The sequence below is a fragment of the Vombatus ursinus genome, unplaced genomic scaffold (genome assembly GCF_900497805.2).
Source record: "Vombatus ursinus unplaced genomic scaffold, bare-nosed wombat genome assembly UNPS02014798.1, whole genome shotgun sequence".
Lineage (NCBI taxonomy): Eukaryota > Metazoa > Chordata > Mammalia > Diprotodontia > Vombatidae > Vombatus > Vombatus ursinus.
In genome coordinates this window covers 35,694,542-35,709,629 of record NW_020954576.1, presented here as the reverse complement: position 1 = coordinate 35,709,629, position 15,088 = coordinate 35,694,542, and the positions used below count along the sequence as shown (strand labels likewise).

Below are 15,088 nucleotides of genomic sequence, written 5' to 3'. Positions count from 1 at the left end.
AGGAACATGAGCAAACAGCACAAAAAAAGTCAGACCATAGAATCTTTCTTTGGTGACCAAGAAAATCAAAACATACAATAAGAAGAAGGCAGCAAAGTCAAAGCTCTTATATCCAAAGCCTCTAGAAAGAACCAGCATGGCTTGATCAAGAACAAGTCAAAGCAAACTACCTTTATTTCCTTCTTTGACAAGGTTGCTGAACTGGCAAATAAGGGAAATGTAGATATAGTTTTCCTGGAGTTTGGCCAAGGCTATGATAAAGTACCTCATGCATGTCTCGTGGACAAAACGGGGTGATGTTGTCTAGATGAGTACAACTAGATGGATTTGAACTTGGTTGAAGGAACAGACTCAAAAAGTATCATCCTTGATGGTTCTGCCAAATTAGAAGGAGGTCCTGAGAGATCTGTGACCAACAAAAATACCCATGTCTTGAGTTCCACAACTAATTAGACACTGATCCTAAGAGGTTGTTATTAAATAAATTCATTCACATATACCACACCTCTAGACTGAGAGGAGTACTGCCACCTCCTAAAGAAATTAGAGGATGGAGGTCACCAACCCTTTCAAAACCATAGACAACTTGGTGTCCCCCACCTAATATTCTACACTTTGGGGTAGAATATATAAATACCCGGGGAGTATAGGCTCACCAGTGCCTGGCTCTTAGTGTTGAATAGGATCAGTGAAGAAGCCAACAGTACTCCATAGGTAGTTTAAACATGTCAGGCATTACCACCATCACCATTTTGGCTTTGGAACTTTCTACTTATCTAGCATTTATTACTTTTAAATCATTGTTTCATTTGATAATAATTAATAATAATAACTACATAGCACTTTAAAGGTTGCAAAGTACTTAACATACATTAACTCATTTGAGCCTTACAACAACCTTGTTCAGTACTAAAGATGTTATTTCTGTTTTAGAGATAAAGAAACAGACTCAGAGGTTAAATGGTTTACCTACTGTCACACAGGTGGGATTCACACCTATGTCCTCAAGATTGAATCTAGTATGTCATCTACTATACTACAATGCTTTATGATTTATATAGAATAGATATGCTATCCATTTAATATGTGAAGAAACTGTGTCATGGATATATTAAGTGACTTACCCAAGCTCACATATTTTGATAGAGACAAAGCTAGGATTAGAACTAGGGCCTAATGCTCTTTCCATAGTAGTATGAAAATTTGAGTTAGGAATTGCTAAGAAGTTATCTGTTTTCCCCATCATGTCATATTGCTCAACTCTTCCTTAGATCATATTTCATGTTAGGAATAGATTCCTCAAGAAAAAGCATTTTCATTCTAATTTGAGGCATTCACCTCATTTCCTTTTTTCCTATGGCTGGGCAGGTTAAGCATTAGTTTAGAAGGGACTTTCTGCTGGCAAATTAGAAGCAGTTAAGATGTTAACTGAGCCATTATAGGCAAATTGACAAACCATCAATAGAGCAGTCCTTCTGATGTCAGAGATTAAGGAGGAAAGTGGAGTAGGTGCTATTCAATAAACTAGAAAGCAAGATTTGTCATATAAAGTTTACTAAATAAAGATGAGATTGTGTTGGTGCCACAGGGAGGGAGGGAAGGAGTTATGGGGAAAGAAAGAGAGGAAGCTTTTTAAAATAAATTTTAAAATCTATATATGTGAGATATATACATATATAGAATACACATATGTATATGAGATATATACATATATACAATATACACATATGCATATAAAATATATGCATATGTAGAATACACAAATATGTATATAAGATATATACATATATAGAATATAGGTACTTATATATATGTATGTGTGTGTATACACACACACACATTCATTTACAATAAAGTTGTAAGGAAGAAATGTCATATTTTAAATTTCAGTACACATTGTTACCTAGAAAGATTTTTAAGAACTTTGAATAATTCAAAGTAAAAAGAGTTCTACATAAATCCCAAATTTCACATTTCCTATTTTGTTTTTACCTCTCCAGTTATTTACCACATTTAAGTCAGACGTGGAAGGGAAAGATCTCCAAAATTCCTCTCCAGCCCCCTGCCTCCATGTAGTATAAACCTAAGCAACCAAAGAAGCATTTCCCTCCATTCGTTTTCTTGAATTTAAATCCACAAGTGAGAATTGAGGTTTGACCATTACTCAAGAATATATTTACCACATGCAGCCTTATTTCCCAAAGCTTACTGAAAATGCTTTTCTTAATATGTTATTGATTGTCTTCCTTGCTATTTTGTTTGCTTGTAAACATACTAGCTTGGTAGATAATAAATGTGAGAGGAAGGCAGGTAGCAAAATATTTAGGAACTGGATTTATTCTGTTCCTGGATAAACAATAATTGGATAATCCACGTTTTGTTTATTTTACTTATCTAGTGCAAACACCCCGAAATTTCCCCCATCCCCATAGGTATCATGGTTTTGAGAATGGAAATGACCTTGATGCATGAAACACTCAAAACCAAAGACCTCATGATCCCTCCTTAGTGAATTCTGCTCTATCTTGTCTGTGTGAAATTATGCCAATGGCAGGTGAAATTGGCATAAGGGTGTCAGTGTGAGTAGAGAAAGGAACATTTTATCCTAGCTCTGTCTGTCAAGGGACATTCTTCCAAAACACCTCAGGCTTTAGCTGTATAAGCTAAGTTGTGATTTACAGGGATTTTAAACATTTTTTTCCTAAGGAAATAGCAGGTAAAAGTAGATTGGGAACTACTTTCACTCCAAGTTTAAGACTGAATTAAAAACTACCCACTTTCACTTACTATTTGAAATTGATCATCTGGAACATTTTTAGCCTCATTTACTTGCCAAAAAAAACAAAAAGCAAAAAAAAAAAAAAAACCCTACACCGACATTGTCAAAGCTTTGAGATAGATATTTCCAAATTGTTCAAATGTGATGAAAAAATACATTAGGGAAACAAATTTACTGATGATTAGATTAAGAATGCTTGTGACATCCACCAAAAAAAAAAAAAAAAACAAAAACCAGGAGTTTGAGCCTATCAGAACACAAAGTGGTCACAAGAAAAGCAGTAGGCCCCTCCCCAGCTTCACATCGAGGGCATTGTTGCTGGTCAGACAGTAAAAAAGCCTTTGAGAATAGCTCACAATTACCTCTATTTTCTTAACTAATTGAAGAAATAAACACCAGACAAAGAAGAGGACAAAAGCTATGTTTTCCATGGGGAAAAAAGTTATTAGGTTTGGCTTTGCTTATACAAACCTAGATCAGGAATTTGAGGCTGCCAATTTTTTTTCTATCTGATAACTTTGCAACATGTGCTTCATCAGTGTCTAAGACTATGCTACTCTAAGGCAAGCCTTTCAGTAATAAGAAAAAGACCTTAGTTGAAATACGAAAGTAGCCGTGAATATGTACATAGAATTCATTTCATTGTCATTGCAGCCCTGTTTTGTTTTGTTTCTTCTCCAAGGGCTTGTTTCATATACAAAACTTAGTATTTTATGTTGTAGGAATTAGATCTTAATTTTCAAGGGACATTAGAGGTCATCTAGTCCAAACTCCTCATTTTACAGATGAAAAAACTGAGGCCCAAGTAGGCCAACAGACTTACCTAAAATCACACAGTTAATAAACATCATAGGTGGTATTTAAATGCAGGTCTTCTAATGTAAGAGCCTTCTCTCCACCTTACCATAGGGGACTTTTTTTTTTAATTTTGTAATTTACAACAGAACTTGCTCTTTTATCCTAGGAGTGTATCTTTTCAATGAAAAATTTCTAAGTTTTGCGCCCTTCTTTCTAGCTTGCAATTCACAATCATCATCCCTACTCCTGATTTTTCAGAGCACCAGGAAAGCAAATACCCACATCACTACTTACATTACACCTTCTTGCTCAGGTTTCAGCCACACAGCTAAAGCAAATGATGCCGCCAGCCTTGGAGAGTGAGGGGAGAAAAAGCAATCTTTGAGATTACCAAAAATAAAACTTGTAGAATTGCTAGGGGAGCCAGGGTGCAAATCTTTTCTGTCTGTGGTAATGCAGCTCCTGAGGCCTGCCAAGAAAAGGGCAATGTAGGAAGGAGCAGAAGATCTGTATGGGCACTCTTGAATACAAAACCTCTGGGTACAGTATTGAATGCTTTCAGCAGCTGTGGAGCTGTGACAGAAAGCACTCCGGCCTGGTAGTCCACATGTTGCTTGGGTTGGCACAACTGAAACATTCTTTAAAGCTCCGATATTTTGAAGCCTTGGGAAAAGCCCCTGTGAGCTAGCTAATGGTATGGAAGCAAAGTAAGCAAGGATAAATGTCCCAATGACGTGAAATAAGAACCCAGAGTCCCATGAATGAGCTAGGTAATTCATGTTTACAAAAAAGTGTCCTCCTGATAAAATCTTCCTCAATAAATAATGCCACTAGCTTGCAAACACTTGGAAGCAGGGCATTTTAAGTGGTGATGAGATGTTCCATTTTCAGAAAATACAGGACATGTTCTCACACCGAAGAGATACCAAGATCTTGACCAGTGATGAAGATGTGGGTGGCAAAGTAGTTGCTGTGAACCAAAAACAAAAAGTCTAAAATGAGTTGCTGTATTTCTAAAACTTAAGAATTTCCTAAGTATAAACAATCATTTACCACTTATTAAGTACCTGCTATGCCAAAAGCACTGCCTCTATAAGTATATTAGACTTCAGAAGACTAAAGTACCTTGGTTAGATGATCAAATAGTATTTGTGCATAAGCACTTTTGTAACTATATTCAAACCAACCAGGGAATTGCCACTTCCCTATTTACATTTAATATATGCTTTAAAAAAAGCAATGTAACAATTTCAGAATTTCAATTTTTTTTTGTTCTTGTATATTGAGATGTCTACATTTGTTGATGATTGTTTAAAAAAAATTCTCAAACCCACAAATACCTTGACATCATTTGGCATAATACCAAAATCCGGGTAATACTCCTAATAGTTAATAAATATCCTATTGGTCCACAAGGACCCTCTCACCCAATATCCCACCACCACTGAAGAAAAGCAGACTTCTATCTACATCACATGCCACACAAATATCTAGCACTTGAAGTCTGAAAACCACTTTGCCCCTTACCCCCTTATCTCCCAGCCTGTACTGCTCGATTTAGCCCTTAGTAAAGCTGATTAGAAACCCATCACCATCTGTCCCATGCTTTAATATTCAGCAGTGGGACTCAGGCTAAGGTTTACTCACACTCCAAGTTATTTGTGGGCTAAGCACGGGCCTCTAATTCCGCATAAGTAATAATACTGAGAAGTAAGCAAAGTTACCGTTATTTATTGCATTTCAACGGGAGTGGTACTGTCCCCTCAGTTTGACAATTGGCTCTCCAGGAGATCGCTGTCTGCTGTTGCCCAGCAACCCTGTGGCAACCCCCCAGTTACTCTTAGCAAATAGGCCGGAGCAGCAGCAGGAATGTTGGAAGGAATGGATGGGCTCCCAGGTAAGGTGCCCTGCACAGTAAACACTTTGCTAACTGAAGCTCAAGAGCTCAGTCTGCTCTCTAGCCTGGCTTACATCTGTTGCTCCTAACAGTGGGAGGGACCTGGATGGGTCCATGCATATATAATTTTAAAGTAGCAGTGTACCTCATCCTGAAATTCTAACCCCTCCATCTTTCCCCCCCTTTTCTACTCCTCCTCCCCCCAAGTGATTCAATCCATTTAATTCCCTGATGAAAATGACATCCTATTGTTCTTCAGGGACACAAATTCCAAATGTAACTTAACTCAGATGAGTAATTTCAAGCCATTTCTCTAAGACTATGAATTGTTACAAAGGTAGAGGAATTTTCCTCATTGGAAGTTCCCTATATCAATGAAATCACAGGTCTATTCCAAAAGGAAATATATGTATTTTATTAAGGGGATTTGTTCTGTGAAGTTTGGAGTCAAAGGGCTGCACTTGAGGACCTAGAGGGCCACATGTAGCCTTGAGGTGGCAGGTTCCTTACCCCTGGCCTAGTCCTTAACTAGACTTTCCACTGTGTGGAAAGTCTTTATGCTCTTTATCCTCCAACTCTCCATCTCTTCTCAATGCCACTCTGTCTTCTGGATGTGTGCCTCCTGGAGGCTGAAGAGCATCTGGTAGCCTTCTCTGGGGGACAAATTTGGGATTTCAGAGGTTTTAAGTTCCAAAGCAGCAGTATTGTCCCACCCCTGGCTACATAATATCTAACTGGTTAAAGGTGAGGGTAGGCATGCCTACCAGGCCTTCGTAGAATTCCACAGTCAGTTCTTTGTGCCTTTCGCTACAATTAAATCCCTCTTTGGATAGCATAACATGAATAGACCACAGTCTGAAGCAGCAGGAACTTATAGCCTTCTGTTTTGTTTGGTTTTTTTCCCCCTTTTTCTGAAAAATGGATAGCTTGGTTGGGAGACAGGTGGGCTACTGGTATGTCTGTCTCTTCTGTAATTATCCAACTTTGGCAGATGCTCTCTAGGGCACATCAGGCTATTTTAACAGCCAGTGATGAACCAGCAATGGTCTCTCTCAAAATCATTCTGTCTTCCACAAAGAAACTAGAAAGAATGCCTACATAGGACACAATCCAGTTGGAAGGGATTGTTTTCTTGATTTTCTGGAAAATTCTTTTCTTCTATTTGTCAATTGCCACATTCTTACAAGGACAAATTTAGAACAAAAAATGAATTATTTGTAAAGCTGCTTACAGGTTCATAGATTTAGAGCCAGAATAAAACTTAAAGGGTCATTAAGTCCAACCACCACATTCCACAAATGAAGAAACCAAGGCATAGTAAAATTACACAACAAATTCTAAAGTAATATTAGAACCTAAATTCCCTTTCAGATTTTGTCTCTAACATTTAATGTCCTTGGTCAAGCCATGTAACTTTCTTGGGCCTCAGTTTCCTCATCTGTAAAATGAAGAAGTTGAAAAAAATGACCTCTGAGGTCCCTTCTACCTCTAAATTTATACTTCTACAATTTATTGTTGTAGGATACTTCAGTAGGTCTCACTTACAGTTTGGGGTATGTGACTTGCCCACTGATACAAGTTAGTTAACTTCTCTCTGCCTCCATATCTTCATCTCTAAAATGAGGGAGTTGGAAGAAACATCTCCAAGGTATCTTTCAGCTCAGTGATCAATGATTCTATAAATTTAGGACTTGTGATCACTAGAGGTGGAAAATTATAATGCAAAATGCATGCACAACAAAATCTTGGCTACCTGCCAAGTCACAGAGCAACTTTCAGAACGCTCTTGTTTCTAGAGCCCAGAAGGAACTCCCCAAAAAGTCTTTGGTAGTGAACTAGCCTGAGAACCCAGGAATAATGAACACAGGTGAGAACTTAGCAAAGTTTACACTCAGCAAGCCGCAGCTGGTTATAGTATATATGGTATTGCAGGCACATGCCCACTCATGCTGATCTCCATCACTTCAGGTTCCATTGAGTCCCACACATGCCTTATAGTTTCCCATTTGAGTACATATTCAGACTTGTACCATTCAGAGAGACCACATCTGGCAGGATTCTTTTATCATTGTCCCCAAATTTTGAAGTAACTCGTGAAGAGGGCATCAAGACCCAGCAATCACACAATCTCACTGGGAACTGTGTGTTTGCCCCAACCTAATTCTCCATCCTCCCAATATTTCCTATATCAAAGCTCACTCTAGGGTAAACAAACTCCCCAGAGATCAAGATCTCGATTCACCCCCTCCCCCTAAAATACCTTCAAACCACTCCTACTGTCCATACTCTCTCAATAGCCACATGATCATACTCACTATTGCTCTTTTATTCTCATACTAATATTAAATTTCTGTTTTCCATAGCCACTTAATAACATATGCATAGAAAGCCAGTGAGTGTCTCTGCTTCTTAGTGGATTTGGAAGGGAGGGGATACAGAATTAACAACTTACATTCCTAAATATAAGCTTACAGAGTTTATCACATAGTTGTACATTTTTTGGACTAGATTTGTGATTTTATTACTACAGGAAACACTTTCTACAAATGCAGATCTGGACCCAGTCTCAGAGAGCAATCAGAGACATTGAATGTTTAAGTGACTTTCCCCAGAACAGGCAGTCACTTACTCCTATGTTGGGCCCTCTTCTCTTTTCTCCCTTCACCATTTTACTTGGTGATTTCATCAGCTCCCATGGATTCAATTATCATCTCTAAGCTGATGGTTCTCAAATCCATTTATCTAGCTCTAACCTCTCTCCCGACCTCTAGTCTCATATCTCCATCTGCCTGATGGAGATCTCAAACTGAATGACCCCTAGACATCTGAAAATTCAACCTATCCAAAATTGTACTTGTTATCTTTCTCCAAAAAAAAAAAAAAAACCTTCCCCTCTTCTTTATTTCCCTGTTACTGTTGAGGGTACCAACATCCTCCAAGTCACCCAGGCTTTCTACCTAGGCATCTCCCTTAACTCTTCATTCTCTTTCATCTTCACATCCAATCTATTACCAAGGCTTGTCGATTTGACTTTCATAATACCTCTCACATAGACCACTCCCCTTGTCTCCTCTGAAATTGACACCATCCTGATTCAGGTACACATCACCTCGCTTTACTGCTTAAGACTAATAATTGCTGGTTGGTGTCTTTGCCACAAATCAGCAACAAGGTGGCATAGTAGATTAAGTTCTAGACCTGGAGTCAGGATGACCAGAGTTTAAATCCTGCCTCAGGTACTGAACTCCTGAGGGGGGAAAAAATTACTTAATCTTTGTCTGCTTCAGTTTCCTCAACTGTAAAATGGGAATAATAATAGCACCTACTTTCACATTTGTTGGGAGGATCAAATGAGATAATTTGTAAAGCATTTTGCAAAGTTTAGAACACCATACCAATGCTAACTGTAAGTCTTTCCCCACTCCAGTTAGTTGTCAAGTGGGGCAGCTAGGTAGCACAGTGAATAGAGCTCCAAGCCTGAAATCAGGAACGTTGGAGTTCAAATCCAGCTTCAGACACTTATTAGCTATGTGATCCCTGGGCAAGTGATTTAATCTGTGTGCCACAGTTTCCTCATCTGTAAAATGGGGATGATAACAATAATAGCACCTACCTCCCAGGGTTGTTGTGAAGATCAAAAGAGATAATTGTAAAGTACTTGGCTCAATATCTGGTACATAGTAACCACTATATAAATGTTAGTTGTTATTATCATCTTCTTGAAGTGCACACCTAAACATATTACCCCCTGTTCAATCAACAGCAGTGACTCCCTATCACCTCCTGGATCAAATATAAACCTTCCATTTATCATTCAAAGCACTTCATGACCTATCCCTCCATGTTTCAAGTCATCGTATTCCTTATATCACTCTCCAACTGCCATGTACGCTTTGATATAGTGACATTGGCCTCCTTGCACATGAGATGCTCCATCTCCAGACTCTAGGCATTTTCACTAGATGTCCCCAAGTCTGGAATGCTCTACCTCTTCCCTATAGCTTCAAGTCTCAGCTAAAATCCCATCTGCTATGAGAAATCTTTCCTGATGCCCTTTAATGGCAGTGCCTTCCCTTTATTCTAATGTATTGTGTGTATATATATATGTGTGTATTTGTACATGTGTGTGTGTGTACACACAAACACATACACATATATATACACACACATATAGATATGACAGAGAGAGAGCTTGTTTGTGCATACTTCTTTACATTAGTTCCCTCATTAGACTGTGAGTTCCTTGAGAACAGGGACCCTCTTTTGCCATTACTTATATCTCATGTGCTTACCACAGTGCCTAGCATACAGTAGGTACTTAGTTGACCACCTGGCAGCAAAGAAAGCCCAAGCAGCCAGTGCTGATGAAGATTAGCCATAGCAATGGCAGTGACAAGCTACAGATACTTTCCCAGTAGAGACAAAGCCAGTAACAAAACAATAGAAGACAGAATAGCTCTGTCCTCTGGGGGCAAACATCTACTTGCATCATAATACTGTAACCCCTAAGGATATTTATTATGAAACATTGGAAGATCTGTCAACTAGGACAGTTCAGCAGCCTGGAGAGGCATGGTATTCTCTGTATGAAATAGTGCGTTGACATAAGGATGATGGACTCATAGATTTAGAGGTGTAAGGGACCCCAGGGGTCATCTAATTCAACCCTCTCATCTTACAAATAAGGGGAATGAGGCCCAGAGAGATTAAGTAACTTGCCCAAGGTCACACAAGCAGTAAGTAGTAGCAAATCAGAGATTCAAAGCCAGAGCCTCTGACTCCAGATCTGACCCTCTTTCCACTGCCCCAATTCCCATGGTAGATCATTCAGTCCTATATTCAGCCCCATGTACAACTACTCTGACAGCTGTGTCTATAGCATGGAACAATTTAGGAACACAAAAAATTACATGGTGTATTTCAGAAAGTTTTTCACCCAAAAGCAATTAACATTTTTTTAAAAGTTGGTATGGAAATGTTCAAACATACAGAACATTTGTTGATCCAGAATGATATTCTTGAGTGTACAAGAGAGCTGAGATTTTTACCGTAGTTGTATAATAGTATATAATGGGAATAGTATAGAATGCTGGACCCGGAGTCAGGAAAACTCGAGTTCAAATCTAGCCTCAAAAACTTATTAGCTATGTGACCCTGGGCAAGTCACAAAATGCCTCAGTTTCCTCATCTGTAAATGGGGATAATGGGAACAGCTAGGTAGTGAAGGGGATAGAGTGCCAGGTCTGGAGTCAGGAAGATCTGAGTTCAAATCTGACCTCAGATCTTACTAGCTGTGTGACCCTGGGCAGGTCACTCAACCCTGTTTGCCTCAGTTTCCTCATCTATAAAATGAGTTGGAGAAGGAAATGGCAAACTACTCCAGTCTCTGCCAAGAAAACCCCAAATGGGCTCACAAAGTCAGACCCCCCTGAAAAACTTAGCAACCAGCAACAACAGCAAAATGAGGATAATAGCATGTACCTTCTAGATTTGTTTAATGATTAAATGAATAATGGTAAAGCATTAGGCAAATCTTAAAGTGCTAGATAAATGCTAACTATTGCATTAGTAGCAACAATAGTAGTAGTCGATCACATGGTACAGATTTAAAAAATAATCACTCAGAGACAGGGAGTTCAATGTGGAGTAGAGTCACCAGGAAAGACTTCATAAAGAAGGTAGGATCTGAAGAATAAATAGGATAGGGGCAGATAGGTGGCGCAGTGGATAGAGCATGGATAGTCCCTGGAGTCAGGAGGACTTGAGTTCAAATCCTGCCTCAGACACATAACAAATCACTAGCTATGTGACCCTGGGCAAGTCACTTAACCCCAATTGCCTCGCAAAAAAAAAAAAAAAGAATAAATAGGATTGGGATGGGCAAAATGAAGAGTAGCAGGAATTCTAGGCAAGGGTACTAGGAGAGTATAAGGAGGAGAGAATAAGGATGGAATATCGACTTTGCAATCTGAAATTTTTCTCAATTTAGGAAAATTCCCCACAAGTCTTCATAGTATTGTCAAGCCTAGTCCAACAGAAATTTTAGTTGGCCTCAACAGTTTATCATCCTAATTCTATATTCTACCAGCTATTGCAAATTAGTATATCCTTATTCTTTGTCAAGATTTTTGAGAACATCCCTTCTCAATATTTCAGCCTAAATTACACAAACTCTGAGGAACTATATTAGTAGGGACCAAAAAAAAAAATGCATTGCCATTCAAAGTTAGACTGGGACATGGGGAAAAATTTGACATTATCGATACACGTGTCAGATCTTCTTATTCTACTGCTTCTTGTCTCTTGGTCTGGGTAGGGGTCAGACTGAAACAGGGCAGGTAAAAAAGCAAGTAAATTACTACTACTGAGCTTTGCAGGGAGGTAACAGCTGTCAAGCAGAGCAGGACAGGTAGGAGTAGATGAATAATGTCTGACTAGGCACAGAGTGGGTGGGTGTGCTGAAAATGAAAATTAGGTAAGTTGGAGAGGGACAGCCGGCAGGCAGGGCAGAGAGCTGAGTCAGAGCCAAATAAGCAATCAGCAATAATTAAAATATTCAAACTTACAGCGAACAGATATAGGACTCTTAAGGACCCTCTTTGCTAATTATTAAGTATTAAGTTAGCTATTAGTTCATAGATAGTAAAGTTGGCTGTGTATTAGAAGACCCAACCTGTTAGAGAAAATGGCGGGGGGGGAAGAGGAATCAGATTTGGGAGAGATTACACTAAGCAAAGATGGTGGTATATTTGAACTAAGAAAAGTAATATAGTTGGGTGATACCCAAAACAGTCAAAGTAATTTAAAACACAAAACCGTCTAGGTACATTTAGTCAAGTGGGTGAGATACAAAAATGGATAAGTTACAGATGCAGTTTTACATAGGTAGAAGAGGCTAGCATGAAGATAAATTGCAGGAAGAGTCATTATGGAGAGAGAGTAGTTGTGTGTGTAATTATTTAAGTAAAGACATTTTTTTTTCCTCTTCACATAATTAAGAGGTTTATCAATACTGTTTTCTAGTTAAGACAAGGGCTTCGATGAAGACAAAAGGTAGGACAACGAGGGAGCAGGAAAAGATGGTTAACAAAACAAATGCATAAAATAACTTAGGAAGATACATTTTCAGCCACTATACAAGAAATTTTTTTAGTAAACATAGGCCACTTTAAGCAAGACAATGGAAATAAACAATGCAAGGAAGACCATATTACATAATTGATTGCAACATATAATTTTAGAGCTAGAAGAGATCTTTGAAAAAAATCCCAATTAACCCTTTTATTCCCAAATGAGTAAAGTAAGGCCTTAAGAAGTCAAATGAGGGTCAGCTAGGTGGTGCTGTGGATAGAGCACCAGCCCTGAAGTCAGGAGGACCCGAGTTCAAATCCCACCTCAGACCTGACACTTACTAGCTGTGTGACCCTGGGCAAGTCACTTAACCCCAATTGCCTCAAAAAAAATTTTAAGAAGAAGTTAAATGAGCAGCAACTATAAACCAAGAGTATACCATTTCCTGCTCTACTGTCCTTTCCAACATATAACAAAATCATAGAATTTCTAGTTTGGAAAAGACCTCCAAAAAGGGCTAAAGAAAGGATACTAAAAAAAATAATTCATAGTACAACACATATGATAAATATGGTCATCTAGACTCTACCTGAAGACCTCCAATGAAAGGTCCTGTTCACCCAAGGCTTAGACACATGTACTGGGCTGACCTAGGAAAGGTCTACCTTTCCCCTCCTGACACGTAGGCCCTTCAATTCCAAGAATAAACCTTGGGATTTGGATCTGTTTCATTTGTCTTTTTTGGTTCTAGGCTTAGCCAACGGAGTCCCAAGACCCAGGAGCTCAAGCCATGACTTTCTTAGAGGTAGAATGCCTCCAACCCAGGAGGGAAGTCCTGAAGAAGCCAGGACCTAAGTGGGTAGGACCTTTGAACTTGGTGGAATTATGTTCAATAGAAACTGAGCTAACTGTGAACCTAATGCCCCTTTGGTCCCTTTCCCAGGGAAGTGAGAGCTACAAGGCAGGAATTATGGATGCTCCTACATATTGGGGGATGAGGGGGGAGGAGGAGTTGTATATTTGTTCTTCCTCTATCTTTGAAGTAAATATTCCTCTTTAAATGTTAAAAATATATGATAAAAGGAAACCCAAAATTAACAATAATGTTGTTAGCAATGTTAACTATAACATTGAACATAAACAGATTAAACTACAAAGTATAGGAGAAAAAAAAATCTTTGTATTAAACACCTGACCAAAAATTCAAACATCCAAAATCATTTGGGAATTGACAAATTTTTAAACATGCATACCTTGACCACAACCATCTGTGTTGATACTTCCTTGTTAAAGCAGGCTGGCTTTTTTCTAAAAAAAAAAAAAAAAAAAAAAAAAGGCAAAACTATGTAATTACATTTAAAAATCAATGACAGTCACTTTTTGGTATAGTTTTGCTTAATGGCTATTGGGATTTATATATTGGGTGAGGTTCAGGGAATTTGTAAAGGTGAGAACAAACCCTTCTAGGCTTTACTAGCAATTTCATAGCTAATCAGGCGAGAGATAATTAGTTTAGCTTCAACTCTGTGCCTTTCTCCTCATCCCCTGATCTATGAGACAGTGGAAGGAGTTTTGGAATTCACAAACTGAGATCAGTAACCCAACAGCCTTTAGTAGTTTGAGAAAGCATCTACAACAAGAATGAGAATTAAGTGTAGTCTAGCTACTAGAATATAAAATCAAGAGATTTATGGCATGTTCACCATAAGCTAGAGTGATATCCTTGACAGAGAAACTCAAGCTTCCTGACCAAAAAGTGTAGTTCAAAAGATAGACTCAATCTTGAAGGCAGTAGCTCTTTCGCTATGTATTTGATCAGAAATAGGGTTGGACTATCCCATCTTATCTTTTTTTTTTAATTTATTTTTTATTTTTAGGCACTTGGGGTTAAGTGACTTGCCCAGGGTCACACAGCTAGTAAGTGTCAAGTGTTTGGTCTGAGGTCAGATTGGAACTCAAGTATTCCTGACTTCAGGGCCAGTGTTCTATCCACTATACCACCTAGTTGCCCCCCATCTTACCTTTCAAATTTGGAAGCCAAAAGCCCCCCAAAGTAAGAACTCAGGCTTGATAAATCCCCAAGTAGGCTGGCAAAACTGGAGCTCTCCTACCTCTTGCCAAATATACCCCACCCCTCACACAGGGCAAAGCATTCATCTCTACCAATAAGGAAAGAGTCCCATAACAATGGGTTTGGGGACAAGGGTTATATGTATGTGTTGATGTATATATATGCCACTTCTTCAGAAAGAAGCTGGGAAGTTCCCCTTTCTCCTCTACTCCAACCCCCCCACCTAGGACTTATGTTGGTTCTATAGCTCAGGCAAGGGCTCCTACTTTTTCAAAAGAGCTATAAAGACAATTCTTTGGTCCTTGAAATGAAGGTATATGACAAAGCCCATTTTTCTGGAACAAATAACACTATATCCAAAGACTTTAGCAGAAGAGAAACTGACAACAGAACCAATAAAACCATCTCTAGAAGCAGCTAGCAAAGACATTATCTCCAGTAGAGGAGCATTTGATGGCAACTACGTACCCAG

General features: G+C 38.7%; 1 protein-coding gene across 1 annotated transcript in view; it reads right to left on the bottom strand.

Moving 5' to 3' along the window:
- USH2A (usherin) overlaps positions 1-4,356 on the bottom strand; it is a 944,914-nt gene extending 940,558 nt beyond the window's left edge. The window contains exon 1 of the mRNA XM_027871555.1: positions 3,872-4,356. Within this exon, the coding sequence (XP_027727356.1) occupies positions 3,872-4,356 (485 nt within the window). The remainder of the gene's footprint in view (positions 1-3,871) is intronic.
- Between the last annotated feature and the right edge of the window lie 10,732 nt (positions 4,357-15,088).